We start from the raw sequence: 15,818 nt of genomic DNA, 5'->3' as shown, positions 1-15,818 counted from the left end.
ATTAGGGGTAGATAATTAGGTTAGAAAATAAAGGTAGCTTAGTATAGAAAGTAGCCATTAGAATAGCTTCCAGATTTAGATTGATTGTTTTTAATTAAGTTTAGTTTCAAATCCAATTCTGGTTTTAGATTAAACTCCAGAATCAATTGTTCTTAATTAGTTTGATAAATAAAATAGCTATTTGTCAATTTCGATTCTTGTCATTTACATTTGTGTTAGATCTGATTTCATTTATTACTTGTATTCAATTCTTAGTTATTAATTAGATTTTAATTATTGTTTAATTTAGATTAGTAAATTTCAATTCTTTATATTATGTTTAGTTTTAATTTAATCGGAAATGATTGCGTAATGTTTTCGGCTAAACCTCCATTAGAGGGGTTGAGAAGCCTTGATGAAAGCTTGATTCGATTATATCGTAGAAGTCGTCGTAATTTCCTTTCCACTCTAGAAACGATTAGTTCACCATGAGAATGGGTTTAATCGTTCACATGCTAGTTATGAATTGGTAGGAATACCATGTGTAATTAGGGATTAGGAAGAACCAATTGTTCTCAAAGCGATTCAATTCGGATTACTGACGATTAAATCCGTTAATAGATTAAGTCGAGTTAAGGTGGAATCAATCCCCCTCTAACTCCTTATCATAGAATCAACGTAGCATTCCCATAGTTGTTCTAATAATCGACTAGTTGCATCTTGTGGGTAGTTGCATCGTAGTCTAGTTGCCTTTTCGTAAATCTCTTATTAGACCTTGAGTAGAGTAATTATACTAGGAAACATAACGTGCGGAAGGACTAGGAGTGGAATGAACTTCCTACTCAACTATGTTCAATAGAATTGAAAGTAGAACAAATCTTTGATAAGCAATATAGGCACGTAAGAGTAGTTTTAGTTTACTTACGTTTTGAGTTCATCGTTCGTTTCGTAGGTAAACTATCAATTTTTACATTTATCAGTTAGCGCCAACTCCTTTTGCATTATTCTTTTGCATTATTCTTCCCAACAATAATTGCTAACTCATCATAGTTTGTGAGAGGCTTATACCTAAACCCTTTGGCATCGGGATGTGACTACAAATTATTTAACCAATATTTAAGAAAAAACACCTTGACAATAAAAGGCAAATTTATATTACTAAAAAAATTACCTTAACATAGTTCTCCCAAACATCATCCCTCACCACAATCATCTTGCGATTGTCATCCCACTCGAATCCTGATTGGTCTTGAAGCTCAGTCACGATATTAAAATTCTTAGTCCAAGTCTTTAAGCGAGCTTGAACATTATTCTTTGTCACTACTTTTCCACATTTTTCTTTGATGGCATCAATAGTTACAGTCCAAACAACAGGCTTCCAACCTTGTTCAGATATGTTTCCCTTTTGAACTTGGTCAAGAAACGTCTCAGTTAATACACGATCCATCTCAATTGTCCAAACCACATAGTTTCCTTTTGCTTTGGTGCTTTTTGGTTGTTCAGGTAATTAATTGTTCTCCATTTCTAACAGTTCAGAAGTTACATACAAAAATTATCATTGAGTTCCCATGCAACATGATGCAAATGCTTATTAATTAGAAATATAAAGAATACATAAATTCAATCCAAGAAACATTGCAACAAACCAAACATAGACTAGAAAATAAAACATTTTCAAGTAGAAAAACTATAAGACTAAGTCATTTAACGATTTCAATTCTCAAGTAGAAAAGCTATAAGACTAAGTCATCTAACGATTTCTCAATGCCATATAGTCAGCAAACATTTGTTGTGCCATCTGGTCCCTCATTACATTCCAATCATCATTGCCATAACGAATTTCAGTGATCAACTCATTTGTCTTTGGCCCTAAGATTTCCAACTCAATATCAACCTTAGCTAATAAAGGATCATCTGGATCTATGGTCATTATATAATTGTGAACAACACAACAAACAAGCACAATATTCACTTGCATCTCAAAACTATAAAATGGATCACTTCTTAGTATCGCCCATCGTTTTTTTATCAATCCAAATGTCCTTTCGATCACATTGCGTAGCGATGAATGCCTATGATTGAATAGTTCCTTAAAATTTTGTGGTCTTCTGCCTCCCCTCCATTCATTGAGATGGTAGCGAACACCACGATACGGGGCAAGAAATCCAGAGGCATTGGCATATCCCGCATCCACAAGGTAATAGTTACCTATTTAAAATGACAACACTTCATTAGTCGATCTATTTCTAATCAATATGTATATTGTCTTTTAATAGCAATTGGTAAAGAACATACCAATTGGAACAGGAAGTGGATCCTGCCTCCGTAATGCAGATTGTAGTACTCTACTATTTGCCGCAGATCCTTCCCAACCGGCTAAAACGTATGTGAACTTCATGTCCATTGTACATGCACCTAAGACATTTTGTGAAATTTGTTTCTTCCTATTACGATAAGCTCCTTGTTCTGCAAGTGGGACTTTTGCAGGGACATAAGTTCCATCTAGTGCACCCATGCAATCCTAATATCCCGTGTTGAAAAGTTTTAGATGAATAGGAACAAAACTTTTTGTTCCCACAAACAACACATATTTAAAAAATATAAATTTACCTTAAAATATGTAAATCTTGGATTCTCGGCAATTTGTGGATATGGAAGTCCCCTAGGTCGTCTAACAAGATACTTATACACACGTATTATTGCATTCAAAACTCGCTTAAAATGACTATGAACAACTTCCCCAGAACGATTAAAACCAAATTTCACTACTCGATTTCTTACATCATGTACAATGGTATGTAAAAAATATGCAATCTGTTCCTCTAGAGAGACAAACTTTGAATCTTGTATTCCTCCTTTTCGATTCAAAAAATCACACAAACTAAGAAATTGGGTTTTATTCATCCGTAACATGTTGCGACAATCGTTATCATTCCCATTAGTCAGCTTATTCATAAACTTCTCTCTTTCAATATCAAGATTGGATGTAGGAAATTTATCTATATATGTATCGTGGTACCATCCTATAGCACACAACGTTGTAGCCACACATGTAGCTACAACATCCATACTCTCATCGTCAGTATCGTATGTATGATCTTCCATCTATATTATAAGCATCAAATTATTCATCAATGCATACATGCAAAGAAAATGCATAAAAACATTTACTTAATAAGCATTGCAACAGTAAGCCATCGACTATGCTAGCTGCACTTATTTACTTTCCACTTGATTACGACACCCCCATTTTTGTTCCAATACATGATGGAGCTTGGCCATCAGATTTTTCCTCATTATGGTATAAGGAAGGACATGACACCACCAAAAAGTGATTCACAGTAATCTCACTGTCTCAAGAACTTCTCCTTGGATTATAAAATGGCAGCAGAGCAATTTGTTGACATTTTTAACATGAAGAGGCCCAACAATTACTTTGAGTTATGCCATCCAATTTGTACCTTCTTAAATTTAAAATAATAATAATAATGTGGAACTGTTTTTTTTTTTTTTTTTTTTTTTTGCATGAAACTAGTTGTTCTTTAAGTTACCATTATGAATAGACAAAACAAATAATGCTTTAGGCTTGTGCTAGTTGATCTTAATTAGCTGATTGGGCAAGTTATTTGATAGAGGTCTAGAAGATGTCTATTCGTCATAATGTCTAGATCAGTAGATAAAAAGGTTAAATGGGACATCTGATTTGAATTAGTATGTAGGATAAGAGATGTGTGATTGTTCTACCTAAATGAATGAAATGGTTATTTCATGACACTATTAGGAATGCATTTGATGCTTGTCATAACTAACTATATCGGTTGTACATCTCTAGTGTCTTAATAGCCAGTCAGGTGATCTCATCCTGAATAAAATGGTGAGTTCGTTCATCTTTACATGTCAAGAATTTCAATGAAGTTACTTTTACTTGTTTATTGGTCATGTTCATTTAAGATGATTCCATATTAAACCTTATGTTCAAAACAGTAAGCTATTAATACATAATCAAGAGAACTAGAAATTTAATATAAAGCATAAAAAGTAGAAAGAAAAAAGATACGAATTATAGAACTGTGCAAACAACAACAACAAGAATAATGAGGGATGAGAGATGAGAGATGAAACACCAACATAAACAAGTGAGAGAGTGCACACCTTGGACGAGTTGCAGAGAAAAAATGGACGAGTTTTCGACTAGTGTTGGTAGAGAGATCGAGTGGGATGTACGAGAGGTTTTAAAGAAGTAGAAAATATATCTTACTTGATAATTTTTCACCCGCAAGGAATTGTGGAATACGGAAATCTCAAGTTTCTGCCCTCATAGAAATTTGCGATTCCTTTATTTTGGGGTTTTGGAGTTTCCATTCTAGCGCACAAAAGGTTGCCAAACGAGATAACTCCTAATTCTTGGAAATATATTCTGAATTCTCCCCTTAAATCTAGCATTCCAAACACACCCTTAGCAGCATTGGAGAGTGATCAGAGACCCCTTGAGGTAAAAAATCAGCTATAGCTTGTGGATAACGAGTTAGCCACAAATTATTAACTAGGCATCTATCTATCCTCGACATAACTCTGGATGTTCCAATATATTTATTCCACCAAGTATAAAAGAATCTAGTATACTTGATGTCCGAAAGCCCCGCATTCTGTAAACATATATTAAAATCAGCCGCTTCATTCGGATGCATTGGTTCTCCACCTAATCTTTCGTTTGTAGTCAGTATGTTATTGAAATCCCCTGTTACACACCATGGCTTATGTACCGATCTTTGAATGACTAACACCTCTTTCCACAACTTTATCCTTTCTTGTAGAGAATTACTCGCATATACCACATTGAGTAAGAAATCTTCTGCCTCTGGAAGATAGGTAACCCTACAATGTATAAACTGTTATGAATCTGTTAAATGGACTACTTTAACAACATACGGATCCCAACAAACCTAAATTCTGCCTGACTGACTCTTGCCATAGTTGTTAGTATGCTCCCAGGAAGGGCAGCAAATTTTTCTTATGAGATCATACTTCGGATACTTAACTTTCGTTTCCAGTAAACCAAAGATACACAACTTCTTATCTACCCTCACCTTATTGATTTCCTTTGCTTTTAATAAGTCATTAGCTCCCCTCACATTCCAAATACAAATAGGACCTATCATTTAGAACTTAGGATGTTTGTTTTTTGAACCCTTGTGTCGCCCCCTTGCTCTTTTTTCCTTTCCACTTGATTCATTCGTTTTCTTTCCTTGATTCTTTGTCTCAATTCCATTCCTTGGAGTAGCCAGAGATTGTAGATCAGCCAGTGGAATATTGTTCATATCCTTAAAGTAGAGGGTTCCATCCTCTGATGGCTCCTCGACAGATAAATCCCCATTTCTAGTAGTTTCAAGGAGATTATTATACTCATTATGCTCTAATTCATAGTGCATTAAAGGGTTCGAGTTAGTCTGCATATCATCACTCTGCCTGCATGGTTGCAACTTTGTTCCAAGTTAAAAGAAGTAAATTGCAATTGTGCTTTGGTGAAAAAGAATAAAATATGGTTGTGCTATGTATAAGCAATTGAAGTCTTGGCATGGAGGGAAAATTGATCCAAGTATATGTGGTTTAACTTGTTCTAAAATTGATCTCAAGCTTCCCTTTACTGTTGAGTGGTCTCTAAGTTTTTCATCTTTTCACTTATTAATCTCTTGGATGTTGTTGCACTTTATATTTGTTTGGCATTGCTTTGATGTGATGATCAAAGTCATTCTATAGAAATTTCAGAGTTGATATGATAGGGAACAAGGGTTTAGAACGAGATTTCCTCAAATATCTATCTATCTATCTATCTATCTATCTATATATCTATATATATATATATATATATATATATATATATATATATATATATATATATATATATATATATATATACAAAATTGACATACAAAATTGACATACTAAATTGACATACGCAATCCTACATATCTACATAATGAACTAAAAACTGATTTTCTGAGGATGTGATCTCTACAACATGGAGATCACCTCCACAAAAAAATCAGCTCCTTTGAACATTTATAACCCTACCAAAAATTGAGTTCAAATTAGAAATTTATCTGACAGTCCAGAATTTTAACACTCTTTTGACAATACTAGACATATCCGATTAAGGTGATTTTTTGTGGAGATACTATCCATAGTAGGTAAGTCATCTCTACAAAAAATCAGCCCTTAGTTCAATATGCAAATCTATTTTTGGAATGCGTATGTCAATTTTGTATGTCGACGTAGCGAGCCCTATATATATCTCCACAAAAGAGGTATATATATATATATATATACTAGAAAATAGACCCGTGCATATGCACCGGCTCTTTTAAAAATTTGTTCAACAATCATAACAAATCGTGATTCCTGTTTTCATCGCTAACCTATTTTAATTTCCTAACAAATTGTTTTAATCAAGTCTTAAAAATCCATTTTAATTTCTTAACAAATTGTTTTAATTATGTTTTAAAAACCCGTGTTTTTTAATTGGGGGAGGGATACCATTTTAATTTGGAAATAAAGAGTTTTTATGCTACTATTTGAGTTTTGGTTTTAAAAAGAAAGGAGATTCCCGTTTGAAGTTGGATTCTAAAAGGAAAAGAGTTTCCTGTTTTAAATTAACTATTAAGTTGATGACGTGGAATTTTAATAGAGCTCGAAAAATACCCCTTGTGGGAGCTTTAACATTAAGACTATACCGCGCATACACCGAGCTCTTTTAAAAACATTTAGATTTTTTTTGTTAGAATGGGTAAGAGAACTCTCTAAGAGCATTTGCAATGCGAGTGATGAGGGGAAGTGATAAGTATCACCTACTTTCCTCTAAAAGTGCCGCGGCAATCTTTGGGTGATAAACTTCGGTGATAGTTTTCCGAAGTTCAAAACAAGGTGAAACCTTCCACCGAAGTTTAAACGACTTGTTAACCCGGACGGGATGTTGGATTCCGTCTCGTGTTTTTAAAAAAAATGGGTTTTTTTTTTGGACGGGATGTTAGATTCGCCTCGCATGATTTTTCGGTTTTTTTCGATTTTTTTAAAACGGGATGTTTTCCGAAAGTTTTTTTTTTTTAGACGAATCCAACATGGGATATTTTTTATCACCTTTGAGAACTCTCTACCGGGTTGGTGATGGGGGGTGAAAACCGGTGATAGAGGGGTGAAAACTATCACTTGCATTGCAAATCTACCCAAAAAAATAAAAAAAGATTCAAATGCTCACCCCAGCCCGTCAATATTTCTATGTCAGGCCTCTAGCGGGGAAAAGGGCCATGACACATAAATGTAGCACACGTGTCCTCTTCTCATTCGCTATGGTACGTGTAAATCTATAAACAACGTTCCCGTGGAATAATATAATAACCCGAAACGAAAGTAAGAGCTAAAACAAGTAGAAAGAAAAAGAGAAGAAATAGATCAGAAAATCGAGAAGGAGAATGTTGTTGTTAATAAAAAGATCACAAAAAAAAGTGTTAATCATTTCAACACTAATATCACTGTGTCTAATTCACCACGTCACTGCACTTTACGGACCGTCATCACCCGTACTTCAATTAAACCCAACCAATTTCAAGTCCAAGGTATGTATGTATCCAATTTTTTTTTTTTTTTTTTTTTTTTTTTTTTTTTCAAAATTAGAATTCAAATGTTGTCGGGGTTTTTTGTGATGGGCAGGTATTAAATTCAAATGGTGTAGTTTTGGTTGAATTTTTTGCACCGTGGTGTGGACACTGTAAAGCATTGACACCTATATGGGAAAAAGCAGCTACTGTATTGAAAGGTGTTGCTACTGTAGCTGCTCTTGATGCTGATGCTCATCAATCTCTTGCTCAGGTTTTAATATTATTCTTTTTGTTGTTAAATGAAAGAGTTTATTAGTATTTTAATATGATTTTGAACATAAGATAAGCGACAAACTAGGTATAGCAAGTTGAAGGTGGGGATTAAACCCAAAATCTTGGACCAGTAGGCCACTGAACACATTCATATGTATAAGAGAATAAGAACAAACTTAAAATTTAACATCTAAGAGACAATGTGTCTTATGAAGAACACTGAACGTCCTTTAGACCTTCCCATGATGGATCTACTCACCCGTGTTTCCTTGATATCTCAATTTTTCAATGCAGGCTTTCATTCATACAGATCATGACCAAGAAAGCAATATTAGTGCAAATAGGAAAGATTTTCATACTCGACTTTGATGAATAAATCAAAGTTTTCCCTCTCGACCGTCAAAAGTTTTAGAAATCACGTTCAATGTCAACACTACGCGAGCGGAGTGCCTGGAAACTTAATGGTTTGTTGAATCGTGAAGTGTAATGGACATGCCATTCTCTTTTGTAATTTCAAAGAGTATCTTAGGATCTCAGTATTTTTGGTTACTAAGACCAAATGTCTGATCCAGGTTATGTTACCCTCCCATTTTGGTTATGGTCTTATTTTCCCCAACTGCAAACACTGCAGTTTGCAAAATGTAGGTAACATAATTTTTATGCTAAGGAAGACTGCTGAAAGTATGTTTTCAGTACATTATCACTTCTCCCGTTACCCATGGGCCATGACCATGAGTACCACCACCCTAGATGTTTTCCCAAAGGGATTTTCCTATATATCAAACTCGGATTGTGTCCGAATCACACCAATAAATAATCCCAACAATATACTGGCATATTGACCCATTTGTCAACAACGCTGTTTTCTTGACTGAAATTACAAAAGGGATCCCATTACAAAAACATCTCCTATATTCACTCGGGGTTGTGAACAATAAAGAGACCACATTACTTATCAATCATTTGTCCTATTGGCAGGAAAACATCTACTCAAGTTATTTGAGAATGTACATTAAACAGACTTAATACATTTCTGTAAATCTCACACAGCCACTGCGATATCTGCCAAAAATTAGGGATATTATATTAATTATATTATTGTATTATGCCTCAATCCAGTATGTAAACTCAAGTTACAGATAGAAACCTCCTCAACAAGTTTGACACCAAAAAGAGCCAACACAATCTTGTTCCTCTTTCCTCCTTTACCTATCTCTGTCTCTTTCTCTCTCCTATTATGCAAATTTTAAAAGGAAATCTAAAGAAATCTAAATCTAAAGTGGCCCCAAATCTATATTTAAAAAAGATAAATGTTTAATTGAATTAACTATTTCTTCTCTCTGAGCACAATTTCAAACACAATTCCCATTCCTCAAACGCTACCACATACTAGTTTGAAACTGGGGATCCAATAAACTGTGCCCGAGAGAAAAAAGAGTAAATTCAATTAAATTTTAGTCTTTTTAAATATAGATTTGGGGCCAATTTTAGATTTAGATTAGATTTCTTTTAGATTTTCTTTGGAGAGAGTCCGGAAGATATGGCAGTGGTTGTGTGAGATTTACAGACGTGTCTTAAATCCTTTTAATGTATGTTCTCAAATAACTTGAGTAGATACTTTCCTACCACCAGGACAATTGGTTGATAAGTAATGTGGTCTCTTTATTGTTCCCAACCCCAAGTGAACCCCTAGTGAACATGACAGATTTTTTTTGTAATGGGACCCCTATTGTAGTTTCGGTCAAGAAAACAACGTTGTTGACAAATAGGTCAATGTGGCAGTATATTGGTGTGATTCGGACACAATCCGAGTTTGATATATAAGAAAGTCCTTTTGGGAAAACATCTAGAGTAGTGGTATTCATGGGTAAAGGGAGAAGTGATAATGTAATGAAAAACATACTTTCAGCGGTCTTCCTTAGCAACTCAATTACGTTACCTACATTTTGCAAACTGTGTGGTTGAAACTTCTTACTTCTTGCATGTATTCTCCTGTTATCTACTTCAGACAAAACCGTATATGGAACACTATTTAACGAAAAGTTTTCAAAATCTAAAAGATTGAAGTTGGCGTTGTTATTTTAATTTTTTTAATAATATTTATAGTAAAAAAATCTTGAAAATCAAAGTTAAAGGAATTTTTAACTTTCGCAAGAACATTGATTTTCAGCAAGTCTCGTCATCTGAACAAATCCGATGGTTCGTATGATTTATGGGAATATATTGGTGGTAAATCCATATTCTTAAAATTAAGACTTGTTTAAGAAGTTAATTTTTTATAAATCAATTAAATACACTACAAATGTTGAATGGATATGAAATGAAGAAAAAAGGAATCTTTAATCTTGACGTGTCGTGTGCCAAGTTTGAATCTTAGTTATCTGTCTTACTTCTTATTTATTTTTACTCTTACTCTGTTACCAATATTCATGTTATTTATACAGGAGTACGGAATCAAAGGCTTTCCCACAATAAAGGTGTTTGCACCGGGTAAGCCTCCAGTGGACTATCAAGGAGCAAGGGATGTCAAACCTATTGCTGAATTTGCACTCCAACAGGTTTAACTTGAGATATGCTTTTAATTTTTGAAACAGTACTTCATTTACCAGAATTCTTTTTTCCATTATTTCTATAATTGCTTCTTGTATCACTATCTAGGTGTATTCTTTTGAAAGGTATCTATATAATAAGGAAATAAAATTTTGGTAGGAAATGGGCAAAATTATAAGCAAAAGTTTGTATGCCAAGATGTACTCTGAATTCCTCAATGGCAAAAACAGAAAACATTGCATTTCTGAATTATCTAGAACTTTGAAACTGAAAGACACATGTTTTAAATCTAAATTGCTAAAACTTTGAGTGGCGTAACCTTTTGATTGGCAAATCTGCTTAACGGTATAGATGTATAGTTGGTATGGCAGAAAACAATTACTTGAGATCTCTCAAACAATATAATTGGGATTAATAGAAGAGTATTGATTTTTATATTAATAATTTGGTGAAAACATGTCCAGGGTGTGTATGACACAATTTTTTCGTTATACTTTTTATGTCAAAACTTGTTATCTCCTCTGCTTTCTTAAATAAATTGGTAACTTGAAACGGTTTTTCCCAGATATTTCTTGTGATCTACACTGCAAGACACGTGCTATGCATGTATCAAGGCTTGTGTTAACATGTTAGAAAGTGCAAGATTGACATGTTAAAACGCATGGTTACACACTTGCAGATATTACTGAGGCGAGTCATGAATGAAGGTTGTTAACATGCATTAAAATTCTGATGCCCTGAGGGTTTTGGGTGTTTGCACATATATTATTGAGGCTAGCCAGGAAGAACAGAATGTCGCTAGTTATGAACATCAATTAAAATTACGATGCTTTGAGGTTTAGTTAATTAGTTCTAAATCAAATACTTCAAAGACCTGAAGATCGATCTATGCTTAGCAGCAAGGCCTTTTAAGGAAAACCACGCACTTCATTAGGTGTTGGTATGTGGTTAAGTTGGGACATCACTGTTGGTAGAGTGCGTTGTCACAAATATTTACACAGCCTGACTATTTACTGAGTTAAACATGAAAAACTCTTTTTACTTATAACAAGCTAGTACTACACTACTACGTACTTTAAAAATGCCACTGATCCTACCACTTTACATTAGACTACCTACATCTCTTGCCCGAGTCCCTAGACATTCTTAGACTTTCATAATTCCCTTATTTTTTAGTTAAAGAAAAATACAGCGCACAATTTTTTTAAAATGAAGCTTTTCTACGGACATTAATCTCATGATGGTCTCAGTATTCAATTGGGAAAAGTAAATTATACCCAAAATTCTGTTGTTTTTCATACAACATAGTTTTTCACTTCTTGTCATCAAATTCTGGCATTGTGCTGACGTACTTGCAAGAGGAATGCTTATTGTTAACACATGTCATAGAATAATGCGTGCCAAGATTCATATGATTGATTGATGTTTAGAACTTAGTTTTTGAGGCATGCCTCAAAATGAGGCAGTGCCTAGTAGTAGTATTACTGAGGTGCTTGTCCAATTTCAGGGATTGGGATTTGTTAATTTCTTTTAAGTGGGATGCTCTTGTAAATTTAGGTGTAAGCTTTTTCATGTTGTTGTTTAGTAGCTTCATACTACCTAGGATCATATCTTTTGACTCCTAACTTGTTGTATGTTCAAAATTGAATAAATAAGTTCAGCTTCACTGAATGATAATAATAACAATAACAATAACGATCATAATAATTATTATTGTCATTGTTATTAAATTATTAGAATTATTGTAATAATAATTTGAAACCAGTTCAAATCATCTTTGATATCTACTTATTATAAAGTACATTCCATTTTCCTTTAATTTCCTCATTATGTTTAGAACTCCTTGTAATGATTGTATGTGAAGTTACTGAGGTACTGAAACCATGGGCAGATTAAAGCAACTCTGAAGGATCGTTTAAGTGGAAAGACGACTGGAGCATCATCTGAGAAAAGTGTACCAAGTGCATCTGTAGAGTTGGATTCACGTAATTTTGATGAGTCGGTCCTTAAAAGTAAAGAACTTTGGATCGTGGAGTTTTTTGCACCCTGGTAAGTGTTTTCCGGATGTTAAATTTGTTGGTTGAGTATTTGGTAAGAAATTTCGATCAGTTGGATGTTGAAATAAGCAAGTCCAAAGAAAAGCACATTCAACCAAATAAAATAATATAGTAATATAGTATTGTTGAAGTTATGTTTAACGGTTTGTATAATGATCATTTTCTTTATTTATTATTTTCTTTCTTTTACTTATTTATGTTCATGCCTAGCTGGAATTTCTGGATATAAATTTGAAGTGATATTTGCTGTCCTTGATTTGCCAGAAAATGACCTAAATATAAACGATTCTCTCTGAAAGTCTCCTTGCCCACCAATGTACTTTTAAAGTCAGATTAATACAAGTGACTAAGTGAGAATGAAGTTGGTATTACGACATTTCTACTTGGGGAGAAACATCATGTTGTGGAAATTGGAAAACCCACTCTCCAGAAATTCCAGAACAAGCAAAGTTCTACATCAGCCTTTTTGTTTTTCTGAAAAGTCATGGAAGGCGAATTTTACTTTTCCTTAATATATATATATATATATATATATATATATATATATATATATATATATATATATATATTTTGCACACAAGTAAGGTATTTTTCCTTAATAACTAAAGCTTACTTGTTTGACAAAATCCACTACTTTTATTGTTCATCTGTAATGCTATTTGGTTTTATTTGACAGGTGCGGACATTGTAAAAAGCTGGCACCGGAATGGAAGAAGGCTGCTAACAATTTGAAGGGAAAGGTTAAACTTGGGCATGTTGATTGTGATGCAGATAAGGTAAGAAACTTAGATATTGAAGTTATCCTGTCTTGGCATGGAATCCTGTTATACCATTTTTTCCTCTTCTTGTAATTAGTTGATCGACCGTTACACAATTTTCTCACAAACAGCAAAGATTTTCCACTCTGGTGATGCGTTGAATGTAGCTTATATATAAGTTTCTTCTTCTTCTGTCGCTAACTAAGCTTCAAAGTTGTACAGGTGCTCATTATACAGGAATGAACGTTCATGACTTAATTATTAGCTCGTAGTAGATTAATTATTCTTTGGAGTTCATCTCTTCACTATAGTGTGGTCATGATAGTCTATGACATCTCTTCACGGGCTTTTGAGCTCACGGTCCACACTTTACTTAAAAATAAAGCTGAATATCATTACCAAGGGATATGGCATACTTTCTGATCTTCTAAATTCACATTGTGAATTCCATGTACATATTAGTTTAATTGTGTAGTTTCTAACTAAATGATTCCACCAGTCTTTGATGAGCAGGTTCAACGTTCAAGGTTTCCCTACAATCTTGGTATTTGGTGCTGATAAAGATAGCCCATTCCCTTATGAGGGCACAAGAGCTGCCTCAGCCATTGAATCATTTGCACTGGAACAGCTGGAAACAAATGTTTCTCCTCCTGAAGTAACTGAGCTAACAAGTCCAGTAAGTAATTGTATCCTTTTATCACATTATAACTGAGGATTTGTGAAGTGATTACCGGTGTTTATTCTTCTTTTCCTTCTTTTCCTAATGTAGGCTTTGATGGAAGAGAAGTGTGGTTCGGCTGCTATTTGTTTCGTCTCTTTCCTCCCTGACATTTTAGATTCAAAGGCAGAAGGAAGAAACAAGTATGTGCAGCTGTTGCTGTCTGTTGCAGAAAAGTTCAAGAGAAGTCCTTATAGGTAAGTATTAAAGTCCACATTGTCAAAAACTTTCTCGAAAAATAGTTGCTACACAGCACTAGTATGCATTTCCTTGGAACTATATTTATTATTTTTCAGCAATTATTTTTCCATCTCCTGGCATTACCATGTTCGGAGATCATGTGCATTATGTGCTTCAAACTTTCTGTTAGTACTCAGTTTGAAAATAAGTATTGATCTGCGGGATGAAGTCCAAATGATTGTTGCTAATTTGCTTTAGATGTATCTTTACATTTTCTCCAAAGGGATTCTTCCCCATAATATCAAATGTGAGTTGTAAATTTTTAGCGTACCAAAGTTGGTTTGGTAGGCTGATCAAATAAAATTATTGGTTTAGTATAAACTAGGCCAAGTAGTATAATAGTACATTTCCAAATAGCTTACCTTATTCATCATATAAAGTTGTTAAACTGCATACCTGATCATGTTGCAATCCAGTTTTCTTGAAGCACTTGGATTTGACCAAATGTTCTACGTCTATATTCAACGTTGTCTATACCGCCCTGGGCTGTGGAGTAATTTTGTTTCTATGCCGCTAATGTATAATGAGCAATTGGTTCCTCTTCAGAATCAAAATCTAGGAGGAAACAGAGAAATTTCGGTATATTTAGAATCATAGACAACAAAGGCTTTTGTTTTATTACTATCATTAAACAAATTTGAAATGATTCACCTTAAATGTTTGAACTTAGCATGTCGGAAAGCATTAGCTGTAACAGGAAAGACTTGGTTTGGATGTCTGTATTTTAGTGGAATCTTATTGTAAGCCTTTTTGCAGCTATGTTTGGGCAGCCTCAGGTAAGCAGCCGGATCTTGAGAAGCGTGTTGGTGTAGGTGGTTATGGATACCCCGCTATGGTAGCGCTGAATGTGAAGAAAGGTGCTTATGCACCTCTTCGGAGTGCTTTTGAGCTTGACCAAATCATGTAAGTCATGGATTTTTTTTCCCCTTGTTTTGGTGTCAGATTGAGTATAGTTAACTTACTTCTTGATCATGGATCTTTTCCCCTTGTTTTGGTTTCAAAAATGGTTGATCTTAGTTATTATTTTTTAATGTTGATTGCATTGCATTTCTCTTTCAGAGAGTTTGTGAAGGAGTCAGGGCGTGGTGGGAAGGGAAATTTACCTCTAGAGAGTTCTCCCATGATTGTCGAGACGGAACCATGGGATGGTAAAGATGGTGAAATCATCGAAGAAGATGAATTTTCCCTTGAAGAGCTCATGGGTGGAGACACTGCTAGCAAGGACGAATTGTAATTGCCTGATCAAATTCGAGTAGAACGTGAGAATTGAGGGAACAACGAGAAAATATATTTATCACTACATAAGTGGATTCTTAGTTTTACTTTTTGTAGTTGCCGTTGTCATATGCAGAGTACCAAGCACGCTGGTCCTTTCATGTGGTAAAGAGGCAAGATGTATTTGAACTTGAAAGTTGGAAGTAAGACAGGCAATTTGTGCAAGTGAGTCATCGGAAGGTGTCTTATTTTATTTTTTTTGGGGTGAAAATGCAATGAATTTGTTCAATACAGAGTAGACAACAATTGCAGAAAGTTGAGCGTGGCACAAGTATGCAAGTCAGTTTGGTAAGCTAGATAACATCATGATCACAATCAATGGTGGTACAGGCAAGAAAGCAAAATCATGTACGATTCGATAACTGCATATAAAAGG

The 15,818-nt window shown here is 34.4% G+C and overlaps 1 protein-coding gene across 1 annotated transcript; it reads left to right on the top strand.

Moving 5' to 3' along the window:
• The first annotated feature begins 7,366 nt into the window (after positions 1-7,366).
• LOC147480710 (protein disulfide isomerase-like 2-3) lies at positions 7,367-15,607 on the top strand. The gene is made up of 9 exons (XM_086576483.1): positions 7,367-7,589; positions 7,684-7,842; positions 10,289-10,402; positions 12,286-12,443; positions 13,128-13,227; positions 13,709-13,885; positions 13,979-14,124; positions 14,924-15,070; positions 15,227-15,607. Exons 1-9 carry the CDS (start codon positions 7,446-7,448, stop codon positions 15,399-15,401), a joined length of 1,320 nt encoding a protein of 439 aa, XP_086432609.1. The 5' UTR covers positions 7,367-7,445; the 3' UTR covers positions 15,402-15,607.
• The last annotated feature ends 211 nt before the right edge of the window (positions 15,608-15,818 follow it).

Source organism: Coptis chinensis, chromosome 8 (genome assembly GCF_015680905.1).
Source record: "Coptis chinensis isolate HL-2020 chromosome 8, ASM1568090v1, whole genome shotgun sequence".
In the NCBI taxonomy this organism is placed as follows: Eukaryota; Viridiplantae; Streptophyta; class Magnoliopsida; order Ranunculales; family Ranunculaceae; genus Coptis; species Coptis chinensis.
The sequence above is the reverse complement of the archived record's forward strand: the minus strand, read 5'-3'. Positions and strand labels throughout refer to the sequence as shown.